The 24,823-nt window shown below is 38.8% G+C and overlaps 1 protein-coding gene across 1 annotated transcript in view; it reads right to left on the bottom strand.

Moving 5' to 3' along the window:
• The window catches only part of Ube4B (Ubiquitination factor E4B), a 538,247-nt gene that overhangs the window by 194,042 nt on the left and 319,382 nt on the right, over positions 1-24,823 (bottom strand). The window contains exons 15-17 of the mRNA XM_090389644.1: positions 22,349-22,454; positions 12,589-12,830; positions 12,298-12,422 (exon numbers count right to left, since the gene is read on the bottom strand). Coding sequence (XP_090245770.1) covers positions 12,298-12,422; positions 12,589-12,830; positions 22,349-22,454 — 473 coding nt within the window. The remainder of the gene's footprint in view (positions 1-12,297; positions 12,423-12,588; positions 12,831-22,348; positions 22,455-24,823) is intronic.

The following is a 24,823-nucleotide window of genomic DNA, read 5'->3' as shown; positions in this document are numbered from 1 at the left end:
TGTTCTATAAGCCACATAGCTTTGACTTCTTGTCTTAGGTCTGACTACTTCCTCATCTTTTCCTTCTATGTTTTTTGGAGGTTGCTGGTGTTGGGCACACTACATTGATCAGGTAGGTAGTCATTTCCTTCTTGTCAATGAGGGTTATGTCTGGTCTGTTGTGAGGGATTACCTTGTCCGTTATGATGGCACAGTCAAAGCATAGTCTGTGTGTAGAGGTCTCTAGTATGGCCCGAAGCTTGTACTTGTAATCGTTCTTTAATCAGCTGGTATTTTTGCACTAGCTTCTGATGTATAATCCTGGCCACCTGGTCATGACTGCGTGTGTACACAGGATGCAGCGTGATCACCCAAACGCAGTCTGGGTGATCACGACTGGCTGTGACCATGTTCCAATGGTCATGACACAGTCACGACCACTGGACTGTTTCTGAGACCAGGTGGCATTGTCAACATGTCTTATCTGTTATTCCACAATCCTCAGAGATTTTTTCCTGTAGTTCCTGGTGTTGATTACCTGATCATGGATGGCGAGCATGAATCCTTCAGTCAAAAGGGAAGCGCCTTCCATTTGTGAGCCAAAAATCAGAAGCCATCTTATCTATGCAGTCTTGAAAGAGGTCTTGTAGGGTTTGCCATGAGTGTCTTCTTTACCCATCTTTCTGTCTTAGTTTCTTCTCTCTGTGTGAGTGTGGTCCCTTTGTTGAGGTTTAGCGTTGTGTGCCATTTGTCTATCTTTTTTATGGCTTGGTAGATTGGTGCCGTGTTTTCCAGGAAGTATTCCTGCAGGTTTCTAATCACCTCTTGTTCAATGAAGTCAGTCAGTCCCCTCCCTCCTTTACAGGCTATGCCAGTTTCGCAGTGGCCAACTTCTGGTGGTGTTGGTGATCATTATGCTGGTCAATCTCAAAACCCACCTCCAGCTCAGTGTTGGTCCAATCTATGACCCAAAAGGGGTATATTAGTACTAGGACTGCATAAGTGTTTATGGCTGTGACCGTGTTCCTGCCATTCAGCTTTGATTTTAGCAGACTACTCAGTCTCTGATGGTATTTCTTAGTGAGGTGGACCTTGTGTTCTAATGGGAAGACTGCATTATCCCCAGATTTTTGTCTCTCTCTCTCCCTCCATCATGGCTTCAATCTGTTAACTGGTGTTCAGCTGGTAGTTTCGTCCGACTAGATGATCTTGATGCAATCCAAGTGTCTTCCATGTGTCTAGGTCAAATTGCATCCTGACATAAGTGCTGAACTCGTCAGTGATCCATAGTGGCTGTTGGAGTTGCTTGGTTGCAGCATAGAGTTTGATGTCACCCACATATATCAGGTGAGAGAGAGGGCATACAGGTTCTCCCTCCCTTCTTTTAGGATATATCTGTGCTTGCAGTTATTGAGCATGGTGAACAGTGGGTTGAATGGTAAACAGAACCAGAGTGTGCTCAGGACATCTCTCTGGAAGATTCCTCTTTTGATGGTAGTGGTCTGGTTGTGTTGTTCCAGACCTAGATGGTGGTCCTCCATTTTGCCATGGTTGCTTCTATTAAGTCTGTCAGTGTCAGGGTGACCCAGATCTTCAGTTTCTCTATCAGTCAACAATGGGGAACAGAGTCGAAGGCTTTACAGTAGTCAATATAGGCTGTGTATAGATTACAGTACTTGTAGGTTTGCTTCATAACTGCAGCGTCAATGGTCAATTGCTCCTTGCATCCTCTGTTCATCTGCTTACATCCCTTCTGCTGCTCGGTCACGATGCTCTGACTTATGAACTGGTCTGATATCATCTTAGTGAAGCAGCTGGTCAGGATCTTGTACTTTGTTGGGAGAGAGGTGATTGGTCTGTAATTTGCAGGGTTTGTGGTGTCTTTGTCCTATGGCCTTCAGGTAAGAAACTCCTTCTATGTTCTTCTTCCTTAAGTCAGAGAAGATTCTGGAATTGTGTCAGGGTGCATTATTAGCTGGGTAAACATCTCCACTATGTGCCGGTGTGTGTGTGCAGCTGAACTTGTTGTAGTAGTTGTGGGGGGGGGAGTGACCTAATAGCCAGTGACTTCCTGATCAACTGGCGTACATACATCTTTTTTTTTTTTTTTTTTTTTTTTATGTAAACCCCAAACACGAGAGGTATTAGAACCTATAGTACTTAGTACTGTGCTTGGGTTAGAGGTTGAGAAGACGAAAGAAGATATTTGCTGACATTGGACTTGAACTTCTGTAGACTGTAATTTTCAGGAAATACATATGAAGGAAGGTTGTTCCAGAAAACGGCAGTTGAATGAATAAACGAGGAAGATGAAAAGTTGGTTCTGTGAGTTTGAAGTTGGACAATAAATGGATGTTGGCTGGTGGCAGCACATGTTCGGACTGTTTTGAAAGAGAGAGCAGGAATTATAGAAGTTCAGAAGAACAGAGCCCATGGAAGTATCTGTAGAAACGTCATGCAGCAGAAATGGTCCATCTATGAGACAGCGAGTGGAGAATCTGTTAGAGATGAGTCATTAATTAACATAACTGCCCTCTTCTGAATGGAATCTAGAAGCCTGAAAGAGGTTTTGGAGGTACTGTCCCAGATGTTGGAACAATATTCCATGGTAAGGCAGGTTTGCGATTTGTAAAGAGTGAACAGCTGTTTGGAAGAAAAGAAAAGGTGAGAGCGAAAGAGAAAACCAAGTTTTCTAGATGCAGAGGAAGCAATATTTGTAATGTGCTTGTGCCAAGAGACATTAGAAGTCAGGGTAATCCCCAAAAGAGATATATAATTTTTCCTAGAAATCTGAGTGTCACTAAAGATAAGCATAGGAGCAGAAGAATCCTTTTTGCGAGATATAAGACAAGACAGTTTTAGAAGGATTGAAATCAACAAAGTTGTCTTTGCCCCACTGGAGAATTACCTGGAGTTCAGCATTTAAGGAATTGGAAGCAGATTTTCGAGAAGTTGAAACCGATTGAGCAGGACAAGTTTTCTCAAAATGGAAAGTGGAATGCAATGTGCTATCATTGGCAAAACTATGGATAGGATTTCCAATCAATGGAAGAAGGTCATTAATATACAAGAGGAAAAGAGTGGGGGACAGAACTGAACAATCAGGGACACCGGCATTAGTGGAGAAGTTAGAAGACAGAAAGCCCTCTACCATCACCCTCAGCGAGCGATCAGAGAGAAAACTGGATAACCAATTACTAAAAACAGTTGGCAAACCATAAGATGGAAGCTTGTTTAGAAGACCTTTATGCTAAACACGACTGAAAGCCTTTGAGATGTCAAGATCAACTTCTTATGATTCACCACACTTTTCCATTGAATTTGTCCATAAATGGGTAACATAAGCCAGAATATCACCAGTGAACTGACTGAATCCATACTGGCGATCATTGATCAGACAGAAGGTTTCTAGGTAGTTTAAGAGTTGGCAGTTAATTGATTTCTCCATTACTTTAGAAAGAGTAGAAGTAATTGCAATGGGACGATAATTGGATGGGAGGGATTTGTCACCCTTTTTAGAAACTGGCTGGATATGAGCAAATTTCCAAGCAGAAGGAAAAACACCACTGGAATAAGAAAGTGAAAAAAGGCAGCAAAGAACAAGAGTATGTTCAGGAGCACAGGTTTTGAGAACAAGGGGAGATATATCATCAGGAACTGGAGCTTTCTTAGCATCAAGATTCATCAAAATCCTTCCGACATCCTTTTGACAGAAGACCACAGGAGGCATGGAATGGAGCATGTTGGAAATGGTGGGAGGTGTTTTACCAAGATCATTAATACATGAGTTGGAAGGAAAATGGGATGCTAGCAGGTCAGCTATATCCTTGGCTGAAGTAACAACAGAACCATCTGGTTTGAACAGAGGTGGGAGCAGAGATGGGCAAAAGTTGCGGCCAATAGCTTCGGCAAGAGACCAGAATGCTCGGCTACCATTAGGGCAAGAAGCAAGTTTTCTACTCTTAGCCTGTTCAACTCTAGTTTGGACTGATTAATAACTGCTTTACAATTGTTATGAGCTTTGGTGTAAGCAGAAAATGAAACTGAAGAATTAGAAACAAGCCAATTACGATATGCAACATTCTTCTCTTGAACAGCCTTAGCACATTTATTGGAAAACCAAGGTTTAGATAAAGTATGAGATTTTAAAGTAGATTGCGGGATAAAGGATTCCATTCCTGCAAGAATAATTTCACTGACACGATCTGAGCAAATGTCGACATCAGAAGTTTTGAAACAGTAATCCGACCAAAGAAAAAAAGAAAAGATCTCGCGGGTCATCCCATTTTGCATTCTTGTAATACCAAACAATACGAGATTGGGAATAGCCATGAGATAAAGACTCCATTGGAGAAGAGACAATCACCAAGTTGTGATCTGAGGTGCCTAAAAGACCTCTCACTTCGACCTTGTACTTAGAAGGGTTGTTTGTGAGAAAAAGATCAAGCGTGTTGGCTGTATGGTTAGGATTGTCCGGTATTCTTATAGGTAAATGAACAATCTGTGCAAGGTAATTAGTAATTGCAAAAGTCTCAACATCTCAACCAGCTGGGTCGTGTGATTAGAAAATGGAAGACAGCTGGAGTTGTGAACATTAAAATTACCAAGGAATTTTGGATCTTCCTCACTTCCACCAATTTTGATTCTTCCTCCAAAATCTCCCAATCTGTCATCTCTTGTACATTCCTGGTTTTCTTCATTTCTAGATATATCTAGGGAGGGGGGGGAGTTGAACAGTGGAGATGAACATCTTTGAGAGGGGGAACTGAGACACATGTACAGTCAGACCTCTCTTTAATGAACTTCCATATAGCAAATTTTTCTGATTTCCCCTTGGTCATTAAAATAAAAATAGTTTCCGTATAACAAAGAAAATTTCCATATAATGAGCTGATTTTGAGAGGCCTGGGTATGCACTGTTCGCACCTCTGGCCTTTAGGCAATACAACTGATGCTATAGAAAGAAGGAATTAAAAGCTAAAAGGATTAAGAATTAATCCCTTTAGATTTTAAGAGCTAAAACATTCCACATTAGTGGTGCCCATAAAACCTATACAATCATCACCACCTTAAAAACAAGGTGATGGTGATAAAACCGTGTCTACTGCACCGAGAAGTCTGTGTCCACAACCACTGACAAAGATTAACACATATTCCTGACATGGACATTATCATGGCTCTAGTCAATCCTTTTTCTACTAAGCACCCTAATCAGAGAATTAGGAGAGAGTGATTTTTCTTTATCCCAGAAATTCATCTGTTGTTTGGCAGAAATGAGTAATCTACACTTTCACTAAATTTCACCTGTCTCTGTTTACATGGTAGGTACAAGTGATCCTAATCAGTTTTGTTTTAGCTGCTGTGCAATGTCTAAGAAGAAATCCTTGAGTGTAGTGGAATAAGCGGCAATACCTAATAGTGTGGATCGAAGCATTAAACAAAAAAAAAAAAAAACTAAAATTTGACATCCCTGCCAGTAGTGTCAACCATTTTAAAAAACCATGTTTCAATTCTCAAACTGTTTGACGAAACAGGACCCAGTTGGACGCTTGTGAAATTATGCCTATATGAAGTCAATTTTAAGTGGGCTAAGTTGATTAAGAACAAAAACATGCCAATATCAGGGCCATTAATAAAAGGAAAGGCTATGGACATTCCAAGCCAGTTCTGTTTGGCTGGACTAATTTAAAAAGTGCCATGGCTTATTCAAAAATGTTATTTTTGGTGAATATGGTGTTGCAATCAGAGAACACTGTGCCCATTGGAAAGAAAATTATGACTGATAATGAATAAAAGGAATTACCTCGATAGGGGCTTGTAGAACACTTCGATTCTAAATCTTTCCGTTATTCGAATGAATATAAAAATAATATAAATGAATTCTTAACACTTGAAGAAAATGCTTTGATAATCCAACACTCCCGGAATCTAAGGTCAAGAGCCCCAACCCAAGAAAACATCAACCACCAACAAATATCCATAAGTGAAGAAGACATTAAGTCCATTACATAAAATGAAAGCTAAACAGATATTCAACAATTTTTTTGCTTCCCTTAGGAAACAGAAAAATTGCAGTGATTGTCAACAACTGCCCTGCCAATCTTTGCTCTGTAATTTTGAAAGTGTGTGAATCATCCTCCACCCCTCTTATTTTCCAGAATTAGCCCCCTGTGACTTCTTCCTCTTCCCAAGAATGAAAATCAAGCTGAAGGGTCGAATATTTGACAGCGTAAAGGATATCAAACCAAATCACAGGCAGTGCTGAACACTATGACGAAGGACCTTCAGGAAGCATTAAAATCATGGGAGAAGAGCTGGGATCAGTGTTTATGCCCTAAAGGGGACTACTTCAAAGGTGACAGTGGTAAATAAGACCCAGGGTGAGTCTATTTTATAAATGCATTTCGAGAACTTTGCTTCCTATGCAACGGATAAGAGTGCTTCCTATCCATTGCAAGAATATACCTGCTCCGCAAGACTTACCTAGCAGGTGGTCTGCAAAAATCTTTTCCTCCAGACTAATATAAATCAAAATTTATAATAAATGGGAGAAGTTCCCTTTTAAAGTCGTAACCTCAAAATGTAAAGAATGCCAGATCTTGCCATGATGCTCATCGTATTCCTATCCACTGCAAGAGTTATCAATGAGTGACTTACCTAGCAGGTGGTCTGCAAAAATCTTTTCCTCCAGACTAATATAAATCAAAATTTATAGTAAATGGGAGAGGTTCCCTTTTAAAGTCATACCCTCAAAATGTAAAGAATGCTGGATCTTGCCATGATGCTCATCATAACCCCGAAATATGAATAGAAGATAGAAGAGATGGAGAGAAGGGATATCATAGCCTTTCTCTGGAGACTAAAAAGTTTTTTTTAGCCAATCCAAGCCTCTAATGAGCAAAGTAGTAGTGTTGCACTGGGTGATAAGAATCATCTACCACCTAGTAGTTCAGAATACTTGATTTATTATCATTGCTACTACAGTCCTTCCACCATGAGAATGAACTCAAGGCAACACCATACACAGTCTATTGAAGAAATAGAGGTATTAGTGAAGAGGGCAAATGCAGATATTATATTTATATTGTAGACTAACTGAAATGAGATCATGATCAATTCTATATATTAATTACTTCTATTTAAAATTAAAATTAATCTCTAAAACTCAAAGTATACTAATCATTCCATTACTCCTTTACTCTTAAAATAGACTGCACTTGCATTCTTGTTGTTGTTATTTTGGTTTTTAGGAGCATTAGCAACTAAAGCCATATTGCTCCAGGGATATGCGGTCGTCATTCCCTGACCTTTCCACATCCTCCGTATTTGGTGGTCACGGGCTCGAACCCTGGTCTAATCAAGAAGCATGTGTTACGCACTGCTGCTCCTGGCCACCTGGCTACGGAGGCACCACTTGCATTCCTGTGGTGGTATGACTATAGTGTTATACACTTTTTAAACTTACTTTCCAAAAGTGGTAAGCAAGCATATGATATTATTGTGTCTGTGTGCCAGAGCTTGCAATAATTGTTTTATGATTCCAAACAAATTTACAGTGCATATAAAGGAGTAACCAGTGTATACAGATAGTATCATTTTATTTTTATCTGCCACCTTGAAATTAAAGAGCCAAAATTTAAAGTATAAGCACATTTATAACTCTTATGATTACAGTCTTATTCAAACCTTTGAAGCTTATGTGGGAGATATCCTGGTTGGGGTGTGTGTGTGTGTGTGTGTGTGTGTGTGTGTGTGTGCAGTCAGACCTCTCTTTAATGAACTTCCATATAGCAAATTTTTCTGATTTCCCCTTGGTCATTAAAATAAAAATAGTTTCCGTATAACAAAGAAAATTTCCATATAATGAGCTGATTTTGAGAGGCCTGGGTATGCACTGTTCGCACCTCTGGCCTTTAGGCAATACAACTGATGCTATAGAAAGAAGGAATTAAAAGCTAAAAGGATTAAGAATTAATCCCTTTAGATTTTAAGAGCTAAAACATTCCACATTAGTGGTGCCCATAAAACCTATACAATCATCACCACCTTAAAAACAAGGTGATGGTGATAAAACCGTGTCTACTGCACCGAGAAGTCTGTGTCCACAACCACTGACAAAGATTAACACATATTCCTGACATGGACATTATCATGGCTCTAGTCAATCCTTTTTCTACTAAGCACCCTAATCAGAGAATTAGGAGAGAGTGATTTTTCTTTATCCCAGAAATTCATCTGTTGTTTGGCAGAAATGAGTAATCTACACTTTCACTAAATTTCACCTGTCTCTGTTTACATGGTAGGTACAAGTGATCCTAATCAGTTTTGTTTTAGCTGCTGTGCAATGTCTAAGAAGAAATCCTTGAGTGTAGTGGAATAAGCGGCAATACCTAATAGTGTGGATCGAAGCATTAAACAAAAAAAAAAAAAAACTAAAATTTGACATCCCTGCCAGTAGTGTCAACCATTTTAAAAAACCATGTTTCAATTCTCAAACTGTTTGACGAAACAGGACCCAGTTGGACGCTTGTGAAATTATGCCTATATGAAGTCAATTTTAAGTGGGCTAAGTTGATTAAGAACAAAAACATGCCAATATCAGGGCCATTAATAAAAGGAAAGGCTATGGACATTCCAAGCCAGTTCTGTTTGGCTGGACTAATTTAAAAAGTGCCATGGCTTATTCAAAAATGTTATTTTTGGTGAATATGGTGTTGCAATCAGAGAACACTGTGCCCATTGGAAAGAAAATTATGACTGATAATGAATAAAAGGAATTACCTCGATAGGGGCTTGTAGAACACTTCGATTCTAAATCTTTCCGTTATTCGAATGAATATAAAAATAATATAAATGAATTCTTAACACTTGAAGAAAATGCTTTGATAATCCAACACTCCCGGAATCTAAGGTCAAGAGCCCCAACCCAAGAAAACATCAACCACCAACAAATATCCATAAGTGAAGAAGACATTAAGTCCATTACATAAAATGAAAGCTAAACAGATATTCAACAATTTTTTTGCTTCCCTTAGGAAACAGAAAAATTGCAGTGATTGTCAACAACTGCCCTGCCAATCTTTGCTCTGTAATTTTGAAAGTGTGTGAATCATCCTCCACCCCTCTTATTTTCCAGAATTAGCCCCCTGTGACTTCTTCCTCTTCCCAAGAATGAAAATCAAGCTGAAGGGTCGAATATTTGACAGCGTAAAGGATATCAAACCAAATCACAGGCAGTGCTGAACACTATGACGAAGGACCTTCAGGAAGCATTAAAATCATGGGAGAAGAGCTGGGATCAGTGTTTATGCCCTAAAGGGGACTACTAAAGCCATAAGCCATAAAGGGCAACTAAAGCCATATTGCTCCAGGGATATGCGGTCGTCATTCCCTGACCTTTCCACATCCTCCGTATTTGGTGGTCACGGGCTCGAACCCTGGTCTAATCAAGAAGCATGTGTTACGCACTGCTGCTCCTGGCCACCTGGCTACGGAGGCACCACTTGCATTCCTGTGGTGGTATGACTATAGTGTTATACACTTTTTAAACTTACTTTCCAAAAGTGGTAAGCAAGCATATGATATTATTGTGTCTGTGTGCCAGAGCTTGCAATAATTGTTTTATGATTCCAAACAAATTTACAGTGCATATAAAGGAGTAACCAGTGTATACAGATAGTATCATTTTATTTTTATCTGCCACCTTGAAATTAAAGAGCCAAAATTTAAAGTATAAGCACATTTATAACTCTTATGATTACAGTCTTATTCAAACCTTTGAAGCTTATGTGGGAGATATCCTGGTTGGGGTGTGTGTGTGTGTGTGTGTGTGTGTGTGTGTGTGTACAGTCAGACCTCTCTTTAATGAACTTCCATATAGCAAATTTTTCTGATTTCCCCTTGGTCATTAAAATAAAAATAGTTTCCGTATAACAAAGAAAATTTCCATATAATGAGCTGATTTTGAGAGGCCTGGGTATGCACTGTTCGCACCTCTGGCCTTTAGGCAATACAACTGATGCTATAGAAAGGGGACTACTTCAAAGGTGACAGTGGTAAATAAGACCCAGGGTGAGTCTATTTTATAAATGCATTTCGAGAACTTTGCTTCCTATGCAACGGATAAGAGTGCTTCCTATCCATTGCAAGAATATACCTGCTCCGCAAGACTTACCTAGCAGGTGGTCTGCAAAAATCTTTTCCTCCAGACTAATATAAATCAAAATTTATAATAAATGGGAGAAGTTCCCTTTTAAAGTCGTAACCTCAAAATGTAAAGAATGCCAGATCTTGCCATGATGCTCATCGTATTCCTATCCACTGCAAGAGTTATCAATGAGTGACTTACCTAGCAGGTGGTCTGCAAAAATCTTTTCCTCCAGACTAATATAAATCAAAATTTATAGTAAATGGGAGAGGTTCCCTTTTAAAGTCATACCCTCAAAATGTAAAGAATGCTGGATCTTGCCATGATGCTCATCATAACCCCGAAATATGAATAGAAGATAGAAGAGATGGAGAGAAGGGATATCATAGCCTTTCTCTGGAGACTAAAAAGTTTTTTTTAGCCAATCCAAGCCTCTAATGAGCAAAGTAGTAGTGTTGCACTGGGTGATAAGAATCATCTACCACCTAGTAGTTCAGAATACTTGATTTATTATCATTGCTACTACAGTCCTTCCACCATGAGAATGAACTCAAGGCAACACCATACACAGTCTATTGAAGAAATAGAGGTATTAGTGAAGAGGGCAAATGCAGATATTATATTTATATTGTAGACTAACTGAAATGAGATCATGATCAATTCTATATATTAATTACTTCTATTTAAAATTAAAATTAATCTCTAAAACTCAAAGTATACTAATCATTCCATTACTCCTTTACTCTTAAAATAGACTGCACTTGCATTCTTGTTGTTGTTATTTTGGTTTTTAGGAGCATTAGCAACTAAAGCCATATTGCTCCAGGGATATGCGGTCGTCATTCCCTGACCTTTCCACATCCTCCGTATTTGGTGGTCACGGGCTCGAACCCTGGTCTAATCAAGAAGCATGTGTTACGCACTGCTGCTCCTGGCCACCTGGCTACGGAGGCACCACTTGCATTCCTGTGGTGGTATGACTATAGTGTTATACACTTTTTAAACTTACTTTCCAAAAGTGGTAAGCAAGCATATGATATTATTGTGTCTGTGTGCCAGAGCTTGCAATAATTGTTTTATGATTCCAAACAAATTTACAGTGCATATAAAGGAGTAACCAGTGTATACAGATAGTATCATTTTATTTTTATCTGCCACCTTGAAATTAAAGAGCCAAAATTTAAAGTATAAGCACATTTATAACTCTTATGATTACAGTCTTATTCAAACCTTTGAAGCTTATGTGGGAGATATCCTGGTTGGGGTGTGTGTGTGTGTGTGTGTGTGTGTGTGTGTGTGTGTGTGTGCGCGCGCACTGCTGTCTTGAAACACAATTAGCGTGCGTGTATGCGTGCTACTGCTGTCTTGAAACACAATTAGCGTGCATGTATGTGTGCTACTGCTGTCTTGAAACACAATTAGTGTGCGTGCATGCTACTGCTGTCTTGAAACGCAATTACCACCACTCAATAATAGAAGGTTTTGAGCAAACATGAGCACTCAGAATAAACTTGTGTTCTGAATGCTCACGTTTGCTGTCTGATCCACATCAAATTTCAGGAGAGGAGAAGGGGGTTATTTGTTATTTGGTTTTTAGGAGCATTAGCAAATAAGGCCATATTGCTCCGGGATATGCAGTGGTCATTCCCTGACCTTTCCGCCTCCTCCGTATTTGGTGGTGACGGGCTCGAACCCCGGTCTAATCAAGAAGCATGTGCTACGCACTGCTGCTCCTTCCCACCTGGCTATGGAGGCACCTGGAGGAGGAGGAGAAGGGGGATGGGTACATTTTTATTTGAACAAGATCACTCTCTTGTTGCAATCTTGCAACAAGAGAGTGAATTAATAACAGACCAACACAAATCAAATTTACAGTAAATTGGTGAGGTTGCAAATGTATCCTGACAAAGCTGATATTATTTCAATGCATCATCTTGACGCAATATTAAAAGAAACTATTATTCACTATAATGAGTGATTATTCGTTTTATGTAGGCTCTGTTAGTTCTACTTGGAAACTGTTAATTTATGACAATACCAATCTTATTTGATTAACATTCTTTTTCTGGCTATTAAAAAATAATTATTGCAATTTTTATTATTATTATTGTTTTATTCAACTAATATTACTATAATGATTAAGATAGTATTCTAATTTATTAATTATTTACCCTTCAGGTCCTGAGATTAATTTCACTATGAGTGCCATAACAATGTTATAAAACTGGAAACAGCGGCGTAAAAAAACTTGATCTAGTAATCCAGCATCAGCACAAGCTTTTCCTTTTCCCAATTTCTAAATATAAGCAAAATTCATTTAATTCATTTTAAAATTTATATTCACAAATCATAAGGATAACAGAATATGAATATTTTAGGCATTTAAAAACATATGATTAGAAATACAGTTTTAAATCAATATAGGAAACGTTAAAATGAAGGAATAAAAAAGAAAACCAAACCTTTGCTTGTGATCGCCACTTCTTTACAAGTTGTCGATTGCGGTCAGCATTGGGGAGATGCCGCCACACTGGTTCTGCTGCCTGAATTTCTTCAACTAACCTCTGAAGATCTCTAATAGCCCTAATACGCCGTGTATACCGTCGGATGGAAGGAATAACTGCCAAATGATGACAGTGAAGTGAAAGAAAAAAACACTCGGTAGGAAATTTTGGATCTTGCCAGGTGAAGGCTGAACTCTTACCTTAGACATTAAAAAAACAAAATAAATTTAATATATGGTCTATCCTGCCAAAAATCTAAAAGATTACTTATAAATTGAAATAATCAATAGTAAGTAACTAAGATCAAGAAACATATCTCAAGGAAAAATTAAATTTAAAACTAATTGTGTAACTCATATCTCTTCATTACAGAATTATCTTCAGTAATATATCTCAATATCATCTTCAGCATCACTTTAAGTAATTTTCAAATTCAATAACTCTCTTTTAAAATTTTAATAGCAGAATTTAAAGTGTAATAAACTTATGGCAAGTAATAAACTTATGGTGTCTCATGCTATTCCCTGAGTGATGACAATATGTTAATCTGAGAACAGCTTTAGTCTTTATAATAAGGGATACATAATAATACTAGACTAAACTTGTCTCTGTTTTCACTCATATTTCATAACTGCACTACACAAATAAATAATAAACATACTTGAAAAATATATACAGTAGAAAATATATACAGTAGAACCAAGGAACTGGAGGTTTAGAACTTCTTAGAAGGGAAAATGACCCAGGGGTATGAAATATTAACCATGAAAATGAAAATATACGCATACATATTTGCCCCAGGGGCTCACATCTGGTGAGTATGGGCTTGGCAGGAGTTGTAGATATGGAGGGTCTGGAGGGCATAAGTCCCACCTCAGGGAGGGAAAGTAAAAGGTTACTGGAGTCAGGGGGACTTAAGAATGAGGTTCTTTTGGTAATGGGCTTCAGTCCGGGACTGAGACCCATTACCATGTAGGCTTGGGCTAGCATGCATTAAATCCAGGATAATTGTCATGTGGAATATATCCAAGAAGTCACTTTAACCATAGGAAGCCATGTCTCTAGAGGTAGTCCCTTTTTTTCAGGTAATCCAGCATCCCAGAATGATTGCTACAATTCCTCACATCAGATGTTATGGTTTTATCTCCTAGGCAGTGAATGGGAAGTTGCTGAAGTTCTTATTGCCATGTATGAATAGGCAGCATAGATGTGGCTAGGTTTTTGGCACCCTTGGCAAATTTGTGGCTACATGCCTTTTATCAATAATAGTAAAATCATAAAAAATAATAAGTACAGTCGGACTGCTATTCAACCAACTTCTTTATAGTGAATTTTTCTATTTAGTGAATTTTTTTTTTTTTTGAATTCCCATTCACATTTAAAATAATTTCTGTAGAAAGAAGAAAATTTTCCATATAATGAATGGACTATGAGAGACAACTGGGTACAAACTGTTTACACCTCTGGCCTTCAAACAATTTAGTAATAGTTATTATATAGGAACACAAAATTATTAATACATTTAAAATATATCTAAGTGATAATATTTCAGTTATTTGGTGTTTAAAACATTTGATTTCAATTTTAAATTGGTCTTGATTAACTTCAGGGTATTTTGCTGACAATGAAATAGCTTTAGTTTCTAAATCCTCAGTTGTCATTGAATGGGTTTGTTAAGGGAACGTCTTTTCTGACCAATTTTAATGGATTCTATGATGTGGTCACAAAAGAACCAGATTCAATTTTGATATCATATACTTGAATTTCAAGAAAGCCTTTTATATTTATACTGTTACAAATGGAAGAATGTTGTACAAATTGGAGCAGTATAGCATTAAGACAATGGATAAAAGGGTCGTTGAGTGGGAGATGATAGAGTGATAATCAATGGACAATGCCCTTCATGGACTAATGTTATTAGTGGAGTCCCCCAGGGTTTGGTGTTGGGTCCAGTGTTGTTTTCTGTATTCGATGATATTGATGAAGGTATATCAGGATTAATGTCCAAGTTTGCAGATGATGCAAAGGTTGGCAGGGCTGTTAATGACAGTAATGTCAGTATGCTACTGCAACAGGATCTAGAAAAGCTGGGCAAATGGGCTGAGAAGTGGCAACTGAAGTTTAACATTGACAAATGCAAAGTACTGCATATGGGTAGAAGTAATCCCATAGAAGCATACGCCGACCGGGTTAGCCGAGTGGGTAAAGTACCTGCCCGGCAACCCAAAGGTCGCGGGTTCGATTCCCGCCTCGGGCTTGGATCAAAGTACTGCAAAAACCTTGGGAGGTGCAATATGGCCACAGAAGCCGATGCGCCAACAACTACCAAATCAAAAAAAAAAAAAAAAAAAAAAAAATAGAAGCATACCAACTGTGCAGTACTACACTCGGGGTGGTAGAGAATGAAAAATACCTGTGGGTAATTGTGCAGTCAGATATGAAGCTTTCTGAGCAGTACAGACAGGCTGCCAGAGCAGGTCATGCAGTCTTGTCAACGATACACTGGAATTTTGCTAGTAGGGATAAGGAGGTGATTGTCCCCTTGTATAAGGCAATGGTCAGGCCACATCTTGAGTGCAGGTCTGGAGACCTCATTTTAGGAAGGATGTGAGTTGCTAGAATGAGTACAGAGAAGGGCAACAAGATTGGTGAGGAGAACAAATGAGTCCTCTTACCAAGAAAGGCTTAAGTTCTGCAAATTGCAGCGTGTGGAGACTAAGCACCTCCGAGGTGATCTTATTGGGATGTATAAGGTCTTGAATAGTTTGGGCATGCTTCAATGCTGATGGGCTTATTACTCTTGCTCAGATTACAAACCTGAGGGGGCATAAATTCAAATTGAAAAAAGGTAGGTAAGGTAGAATATATGTGTGGAAATTTGCCTTTAGCCAATGGGTAGTTGATTTCTGGAACAAACTTCCATCTGTTGTTGTGGAAGTTGGGAGCTTAAATAAATTCAAGGAAGAACTAGACAAACTTTTAAAGCAAATGGATGTGTGAAATAGGATTTTTTTGGGCTGATGCTGTATAAGCTTGCTTTCTTGCATCATGCCTCTGCTAATGAAATGCTTTGCCAGTCAAAAAATTAGTCTTCTGTTATCTTTTTTAGAGATTCAAATCTTTCATTTAACTGAATTATAATAGAATCAACTACTGAAAAACAAGCAACTTTTATTCCATTGAAGTTTGACGATTCATCTTCAGCATGCACATCTGGAATTTTTTTTTTTGTTTCGTCTTCCTGTTTTTAACTGGTACTATTCTGGTTTTTTTTGCAAGTTTCCTCAATTTCAGTAAAAACAAATTACTTTATTTTTTGAATCTTGAAAATAATCTACAAGTCCTTTAATTAATACAGATTATTGATAAATATCCTGTTTTTTTTTTTTACTGTGAGATTTCGACTATCTTTTCCAGTGTCAAATTTCACATGCTTTAAAACTGCAATAAACTTGAACAACTCATTTGATGATGCAATGATTTAGAAGATATAATGCAGCACCAAGTAAATAATCATCTTTCTTTACTGTTTATTATTAAAAACTTAGTTGCCGCTTTCACACAAGTGCCAAGTAGAGTGCACAGGGAATGGTCATTTCTAACTGTGAGTTGAGTGTAGTGGGCAATGACTGCCGCTCAGGTGGTACCTGTTGTGGATTCTCCATTCAGAAAGACCATGGATAACCTTGTATTCAGCACATGTGGGTATATGGTTCCTGTATCAGCAGTACATCTAAGATTTCCTCTTCAAGTTTGAGTTTCAGTTGGCCCGTTATGCATTGATCTGTAGGAATTTTAGTGCTTCTGGCTGGATTGTCTATGCTATATACCATAGTCAATTTTTTTGTTGGATAAACCACTTTGCTTTCAAGTAAATAGGACAATTGGAATCTCTGACCAAGTGATCACACTCCATCTTGGCAGCCTTACAATTAGTGCAATTTGCATTTTCCTGAGACATTCCTTATAATCATGGTCATACAGCACAATGGCCACAGGTAGTATCCTGCTGTAAGCAGGTATATGATGTATGGCTGAAACATAGGCATTTGTAGCATTAGGAATGGAGATGTGCTCCCTAAAGCAATAACCTGTCCAATATATGTAAATGCAGTCTTGATATTTCAAGATATTCCAAACATTATAGTTCAAATTATCCAGTTAGAAGACTGGGTAGGCCTATATTTAGTTGAATGCTTTGGAATTATTTCTGAAACCATGAAGAACCCTTATATTTGGGCATCTCTGCCATGAGCCCCAGATCTTCAACCAGGGTTATTTAAGATGACTTACACATCTTTCATTGCCATTTCTATTACTATCCTAGTATTTCTCGTTTTTCCTCTAATCTTCTTCAAGATCTTCTGGATCTTTGTGTTTTTTTTTTTTTTAAGGTCTAAAGGTCTAGAAAAGGGAGGAGGAGCATTCTCCAGCTTATAGTTCACTGTAAGGAACTTATAGTTCCTTACAGTGAACTATAAGTCTGGAATTATGTCTGGAACTTATAGTTCCAGACATAAATTTAAATTTATGTCTGGAACTGTACAGACACATGGTTTGTGATGTCAATGAACATCAGATCAATCAGAGGTTGCAAAAACAACAAATATGGGAAGAAAGATATAATGGCAGTCATTATCTCTTTTTTTTTAGCCATATTGTGACACAAAGGGCATAAAATATATAGAGTTATTTGTAATGTGGAACCAGGGTCCCCCCCCCACAACTCCACGTTTAACTCTGTGATGCATACAAAACACTGTAAAGGCCAGATTTATCCAGCCTCTTAGTCTCAGGGCTTGTGTTTGGACACAAAAACCTCTAGTTTACCGTCCAGTGCCACATGGAGGCAGGCAGTGCAGTAGGGAGTGTAAACTCTGGAAGGGAAAAACCCTGAGGTAGTCAAGGCTACAAGCAGGCAGAGAGGGAAGAGGGAGGATAAAGTGGTAGAAGGACAGAGGGGAAACGCAGTAGTGGAGGTGCTCGCCTGGTTGAAAAGGGGGACAGAAAGGGGAATCCAGCACAGGATGCCCATCCTGGCCCAGGGGATGGGAATTGAAAGTTGACAGTAGGGTAAACCACCAGGTGAAGTCACCAAAAGATTTCTTCCACAGGTGGCTATGGTTAGACCAAAATCACCAAAGTGTATTATGCCCTTGGATTATACACCACTTATATACTGACAAGTCATGGCTTCCTAAAGGCCAAACTAAATTCCTTGGGGCTGACCGATGACCTCAACTGTACCTGTGGTGAGAATGAGGGCTGGGCATGTTTTATATGATTGCATAATTTATGCAATCATATATGAAGGGATAGGGAGGTGGTAGGATTGAAGGTACGTAGGGAAAGGGATCCCTATGTTAGAGTGACTGTGAGTGGCTATCCCACACAGGCCTGGGGCCTAACCCTAGTGGCCAGTGTCAGCATCCCACCACACCTGCTGAAAAGAGCTACAGCATGGTGCTTGGATGACCATGAGGCCTGTCTGGTAAGATGGCTGGAAGAGACAATACAATTTGTAGTACACTCATTCACTCTACTTTCAGATTTTATAATTTTTTTTCTTACATTTTCTATTTAAAAATTATTATTTTTTTAAATTTAAAATCCCCCCCACATTCTTCCATCATCTCTCAAACAGCACAGGGTACGCAATGGGTACGCTGGTGTAACATAAAGGCTCAAAATGCTTAATCTAAATAAATAAAATAAAATAAAGTAAGCTAAATATGAATCTTATTAATATAAACACAAAATAAATATTTTGTGTTCAATAAATAAATAAAAATAAATATAAGTACTAAATGTGTAATCATCTACACAATTCATTCAAGTACCCATGTTCACTCCAGCTTCATTCCCTTTCACCATAACTCAGTCACTCACTTTTACCACAATGCTCAGTCATTCCCATTCACCATAACACACACACAGCCACTCTTTCACAACAACTATGGTTTCTCAGGTGGTTTCCACCCTCTCCCATCCATTGATCAATCAGCTGCATATACCTCTACATCTTTTCAGCTGTATGTACCTCTCCATCCACCTGTAGCTGTTTAGTTACTGAGGCCATCCCCATTTTCCATCGAGGCTGGGGGGGAGATGTCCAGTCATCATCTGGTAATAATGTCAATTTTGGGTGTGTGAGCAGGGTGTTAGAGACAACTCCATGTGCCCTGCCACATCAGAACATCATCTGGGCATGGTGGAAGACATGGGAAGCTTTGACTATGGATTATTGTTCAACAGTGGGAGAGGCTGTAGGTCTTGTGTTCTCTGTAGGTTTCTTCTGATTGAAAACTTTCTGAGTGTAGTTGGCAAAAGCCTTATATAGGCTCTCCTCCATTATGAATAAACATTCTTGCCCCTGGGAAGACGGCTAATTTCTGATATGAGTTCTCTTCTTAGTGTTTCATAAATTATGCCATCATATAAAACGTGCCCAGCCCTCACTCCCACCACAGGTACAGTTGAGGTCATCAGTCAGCCCCAAGGAATTTAGTTTGGCCTTTAGGGAGCCGTGACCTGTCAGTATATAAGTGGTGTATAATCCACCAAGGGCATACCACTTTGGTGTTTTTGGGCTAACCACAGCCACCTGTGGAAGAAACCTTTCGGTGACTTCACCTTTGGTTTCTTGCTCCCAATTGTTTTGCAATATCTCAGAGTTTTGTGGCAACACTTCCTTTCAGCCTTGATGGTATTTGCTGTGTCTAAAGCTATCCCAAGAAATTCTGTGGGTATGCCTTTTCTGAGTCTGTAGTAAAATCTTCTATGGAAGACTTTACTACAGACTCCAAAGCATGTTGCACCGTGGCCAGCACCTGCAATGCCAGTGTGCTCACAAAGAAACATGCTCAGGTGATTGTGAGAAGCACAGTTTCCACTTTCTTCCTGTTTCTAACTATGGCCATGCAGGTAAACCCTGCAGCAGCTCCATAGGAGATGACAGGGACAAATACTGTAAGTAGATGATTGGCAGGGTCTTTCTTTTAAGACCCCAATCTGCTTTGCTGATCCTGGAAATCATGGCTGCATAATTTCTCACTTTTCACTAAATATGTTAGGAGGATATAGAACGTTAATTTTGAATCAAATACAACCCTCAGATATTTTATTCCGATACCATTTTAATCAATTTTTATTAGCAGAGGTCTCCTAATACTGAAATTTCTCTTCAATAAAATTGAGTTTTTTCTGGTGGTATCCTGAGCAAATGCATTTGTACCCATTTCTGCAGTTGCCGGCGTGTGGTGTCAGATCTTTCCTCTATAACCACTCTTGTGTTTCCTTTTCACCAGGAGAATTAAGTCATCTGCAAAGGCCATCTACAGGACCCAGATCCAAGGCCAGAAATTTATCCAGGAAAACAGTCCAGAAGAATAGACCAAGTATTGAGCCATGCAAGCTTCCTTTTGTCAGAGGGCATGTCAGTTCCTGAAACTTTGTGCATACTGAGACACTTCTGTCAGTTAGGCAGTCTTTTACTGCTTGATAAAGGTTTTGTTGAACATTTGTATGGCAGTCTTCTAAGGAAATTATGCCACCAGAGTGAGTCAAATGATCCGGCAAAGTCTATGTAAATGGCCAACATGTATTTTTCTGTCGTTGTGTGAACTGCTGTTAACAGGTAGTGCATGGCTTCCTCTGTAGCGTTACCTTGCTTAAAGCCGAATTGTCTGTCATATTAGTTACCTGCCCCATTGTAATAGTTGGCCAGCCTATTACATATTAATCTTTCATAAATTTTACCACACTGGTAGGAGGGGCTATTGGCCTATATGATTTAGGCTCAGTGAGTGGTTTCTCTAGTTTCTTCAAAATTAGCATGATTATTGCATGCTAATTTCTCAAAACATTTCATGGTTTGAGAAATTTTCTTTCTTCTGCTAAACAAAGGTTATACAGTTGGTTAAGTTTGTCCGGTGCTATTTCTGCAAACTTTTAATGATTTCAGCTTCTAGGAGGTCATACCCAGGGCACTTTTTGTTTTTAGTTCTTATCAATGCTACTTGTAATTTCCCTGTTGTAAATGCTGGTCCCATATTGGCATTTACATAGTTATTGTTTTCATTAATTATTTCAATCTGAGCAGGGGAATAATCCCCAGCTTCAGTCAAGATGATATTGTCTAATATATTATTTACAGAATCTGCCCAACACAGGGTTAGGGTTCCATCTGCTCTTTTGGTTGTTTCCACTACATCCTCCTGCAGCAGCTTGTTGGTGACCATTCTGTACACAACTCTCCAAGGGTCAGCATTTCCAGAGGTCCCCACCAAGTGCTACCAGGATTCCTTTTCCTTTTGCCTAATGAGAGCTGTGTATGAGTTCCTGAAAGTCCTGTAAGTTTCTCTCAGGGCATCAACCTCATTTTGGGGCCAGTATGTTTGGGCCCCCTGGAAGTGTCTTCCTCACCTTGTAGACCCTTTTCCTGAGTGTAGTCAGTTCCAGGCACCACCACCACCACCACCACCAGGGAACTACCTGCTTCTTCTTAGGCATGGCCAGGTTGCTGTACTCAAGTATTTTAGTCAATTCCAGTACTTGGTCATCAGGGCTATAGTGTGTGAGATCCAGATTGTTTGTTTTCCTGTTTCTGCAGCTCTGCTGCTATGGATTCTGTGAATGTCTACCAGTTGGGTTTATTTATATTGTATCTTTTAATATTCATAATGGGTTGCTGGACTGTCTGCTGCTGTCTATTTAAGGTAAAGATGATTGCCCTATGATCTGATGTTGTCTAGGCTGACTGGACACACCAGTTTGTTAATTTGTATGCTATAGTGTTTGTGGTCAGAGTAATATTGATATCACTCTCCCAGTGTACTACTATAAGTTGGAAGATTATGTGGCTGATTTATAACTTGAAAGAGGTTATAAATCAGCCACAAATAACCAGAATTTATAGTTGTTATAAATTCTGTCAGAATCTGTCCATTGTGTATTCCTGTTCTGTCTTCTGCACAGCTATGCCACAAGGTTGGCTGGCAGTTGATATCTGCAAATACTATTATATTTGAATTTGACAATAATCAAATAGCTGTCTGAAGATACTGTATACTGAGGTTTATATCTTCCCCTGGCCTACACTAAAGAGATATTATATAAAACTGACCTACTGCACTTGTGATGTGCGTACACACTGCCACAGGGGAACAGGGGTGGCTCACATTCGTGACAGTCAAGTCAAGTATTTCTTACCTGGTTATGCTAGGCACCGTGACGGGACCCAATAACTTTAAATGTTGAGAGTACAGCTCAAAAATAGTATTCACAGGCCAACCACTGGGCAGTCCACCAGACTGAACTTCCTGGTAAGTCTCTAACAAGGTATCTGAATCAGACAGTGTATAATCTCACTGCCTCTACTCGGCCACTAGTGACTGAAGGGAGTCCAAATAGTGTGGGTGGGGAACATTGTCAAGGCCATATTATGTCAAAGAGCTGGGCTTATGCTTATTGTGTGTACACCATGCTCAAAAATTTCATTAATTTATATAACACATACCCCATTCAACTTTTCATGAACTGTGAATCTTTCAGTGTATCATGAATAGCAAACTGCTCAGATAAAGAATTAAACATTAAGTCAAACATTGAGCTTAGAAAATTAAAACACTACTGCCAAATAACTTTCTTTAAAAAAATTGCAACTTCATTATAAAAACTGATTTTAAATATAGTTATCCCATTGGTCAAAAACACATACGTAGATCTTCAATTTTCTCATTGGATTCTGCTGTTGTTCCCTTTAATCTAGTTTCATTTGTCAAATCAATTCGGCACTTTGGATGATATGGATAATATGGATCCACCTACAGAAATAAAATATGCTTATTTCAAGGCAAATAATACTTTTACATTAACAGTGCAGTATCTACTTTAAAACTATTTGCTTAAAGCAAATAGATTAGTTATATTAAAATGTCCATTCCACAGCCTCCCAAGTTTTTCCCACTATTTATATACGAAAAATGGTTAGAAGAATACCTAAATATCATAAAAAGATGGAATCTATGAAAACAGATTATGCAACTTATTGATGTTTTATATCAGGTTAATATAAGTAAATGGATAGGTTAAACCCATCTATGATCAAAAAGGTTTGGGGACAAATTGACGTTTGAGAAATGATAAAAATTAGACTATTTGAATGGATCTCTCCTGAAATAGTCTCCTTGACTTTGTATATAGATTCCAATGCTTCTGCAACTTTTGGAAGCATTCCTGATAGGCCTCTTTTGGAATTGCTAATAGTTCCTGTGTCAGGTGCTGAATAATTTTCACAGCCATTGAAAATCTATGACCTTTGAAAAATCTGACCTTTCAAGAGTGAGAAACAAAAATCACAGCAAACCAAATACAGTGGGTATGGTACAGTTGTTTTGGCTGACTAGTTTCTGGAGGCAGCCAAAAAAACTCCAAAGATCTGAGAATGAGGTTAGGCCATCCACCTAGAAGCTATAAATCAACAAAAATCACTGGATCCAGAATAACCTACCAGGCACCCTACTATTGGATGATTGATCGAAATCTTCTCATACTGTTGGCAACACCTCTTGCCATAATGCACAGTAGAGATTGGAACACCTGGCAAGCAGGGACCCTGACAATGAGTAAGGGCTATACTAGACATGCGCTTAAAGCGTCAGCGTCAGCTGCCATTGTAAACAGTTCCAAAACAGAAAACTACACATAGCGTTTCTAACTTCAGATCATTTCAACTGTGAGCTGGCAGACATGCATCTAGTGTATGGATTAGCAGAGGGTCCACACGGTGTGCACCCCCATGTGGCACAACATCGCTTCGCCATAAATGTGTGGGCAGGTATGGTAGGTGACTGCTTAGTCGGCCCATACCTGTTACCATCCCGCATGAACTCCACTAAATATCAGATCTTTCTTGAACAAGTTCTACCAGGGTTACTTGACGATGTTCCAGCAAATGTGAGATGCAACATTCGGTTTCAACATGACGGGGCACCTGTCCATTATGGAAAGTGTGTTTGTGACCATTTGAACAGGCGTTTCGGGCACCGATGGATTGGCCGTGGTGGACACGTTGCCTGGCCCCCATGCTCACCTGATTTATCGAGCCTTGATTTCTTTCTGTAGGGGGTGGCCCTCAAATCTATCGTGTATGAATCACCTATGGAGATGGAAATGGATCTTGTGGCGAGACTCGTCTGCACTGCTGCTACTGTCAAAGAAACTCCGGGTGTGTTCCACCATGTCCACCAATCCATGCTGCGTCGGTGTCATGCGTGCATCGTGTCTCATGGTGGAACCTTCGAGCATCTGTTGTAACATCATGAAATGCATCCATCTCGTACTCCATTGTTAATATTATGTCAAATAAATGTTTGCCACTGATTACTGTCTTGTGTCATTTCTGCTTCTTGTGCCTCTGCTACTACTTTCCCGTGACGTTTTCAGTTATTGGTTCCTATGCGATTCACATTCCTTTAGATGTTACCTACCTCCCCTAAACATTTGTACCAATATTTTTGAGACCCCCTGTATATATAGTTTGAGAGTAGAAAGAAAAAACGATGATGGTAGATTCATCCAGCAAATTCAAATAGATTAAAAACAGGACAGTTTTATATTATGTTTGAAACACACAGGAAGTTTCACAAGAAGTTTTTTTTTTTTTTTTCCCAGAATGTCGATACAGAGTTTTGATAAACGTCTTATGTTAAATAGTGAAAAAAAATCGCAGAATTTGATACCGTGATGTGGAAATCAATACATTTCACTTCGATAGATGTTGGTGCTTATAGACACGATGGTAATTCGAACATTTTTAAACATTCAAATTTTGGAAGATGATTGCTAATGAAACATCTTAATTTGCCATTAAATAGAGCTCTTCCTAGTACAAATGAGTCGTAAATGTCATTTGTTTTTGTAAGGGATGAAGCATTTAGACTGACTGAAAATTTAATACTACCACATTCATCAAAAAAATTTGAGCAATGAGCAAAGAATTTTCAATTATAGATTAACTTGAGCAAGGCGACTTGTAGAATGCACATTTGGAATACTGAGCAATAAGTTGCACATTTTTCACTTTAGAATATTACTGAATCCCCATTCTGCTATTGACATAATAAAAAATCATTGCATAATTTTGCGAGAAGGGATCGATATGTTTTTGAAGACACACTAACTTGTGAGATGG

This window comes from Mastigoproctus giganteus, chromosome 2 (genome assembly GCF_048544385.1).
Source record: "Mastigoproctus giganteus isolate SK-2022 chromosome 2, ASM4854438v1, whole genome shotgun sequence".
Classification (NCBI taxonomy): Eukaryota; Metazoa; Arthropoda; class Arachnida; order Uropygi; family Thelyphonidae; genus Mastigoproctus; species Mastigoproctus giganteus.
Note: the sequence above shows the minus strand (reverse complement) of the source record. Positions and strands in the feature narration are given on the sequence as shown.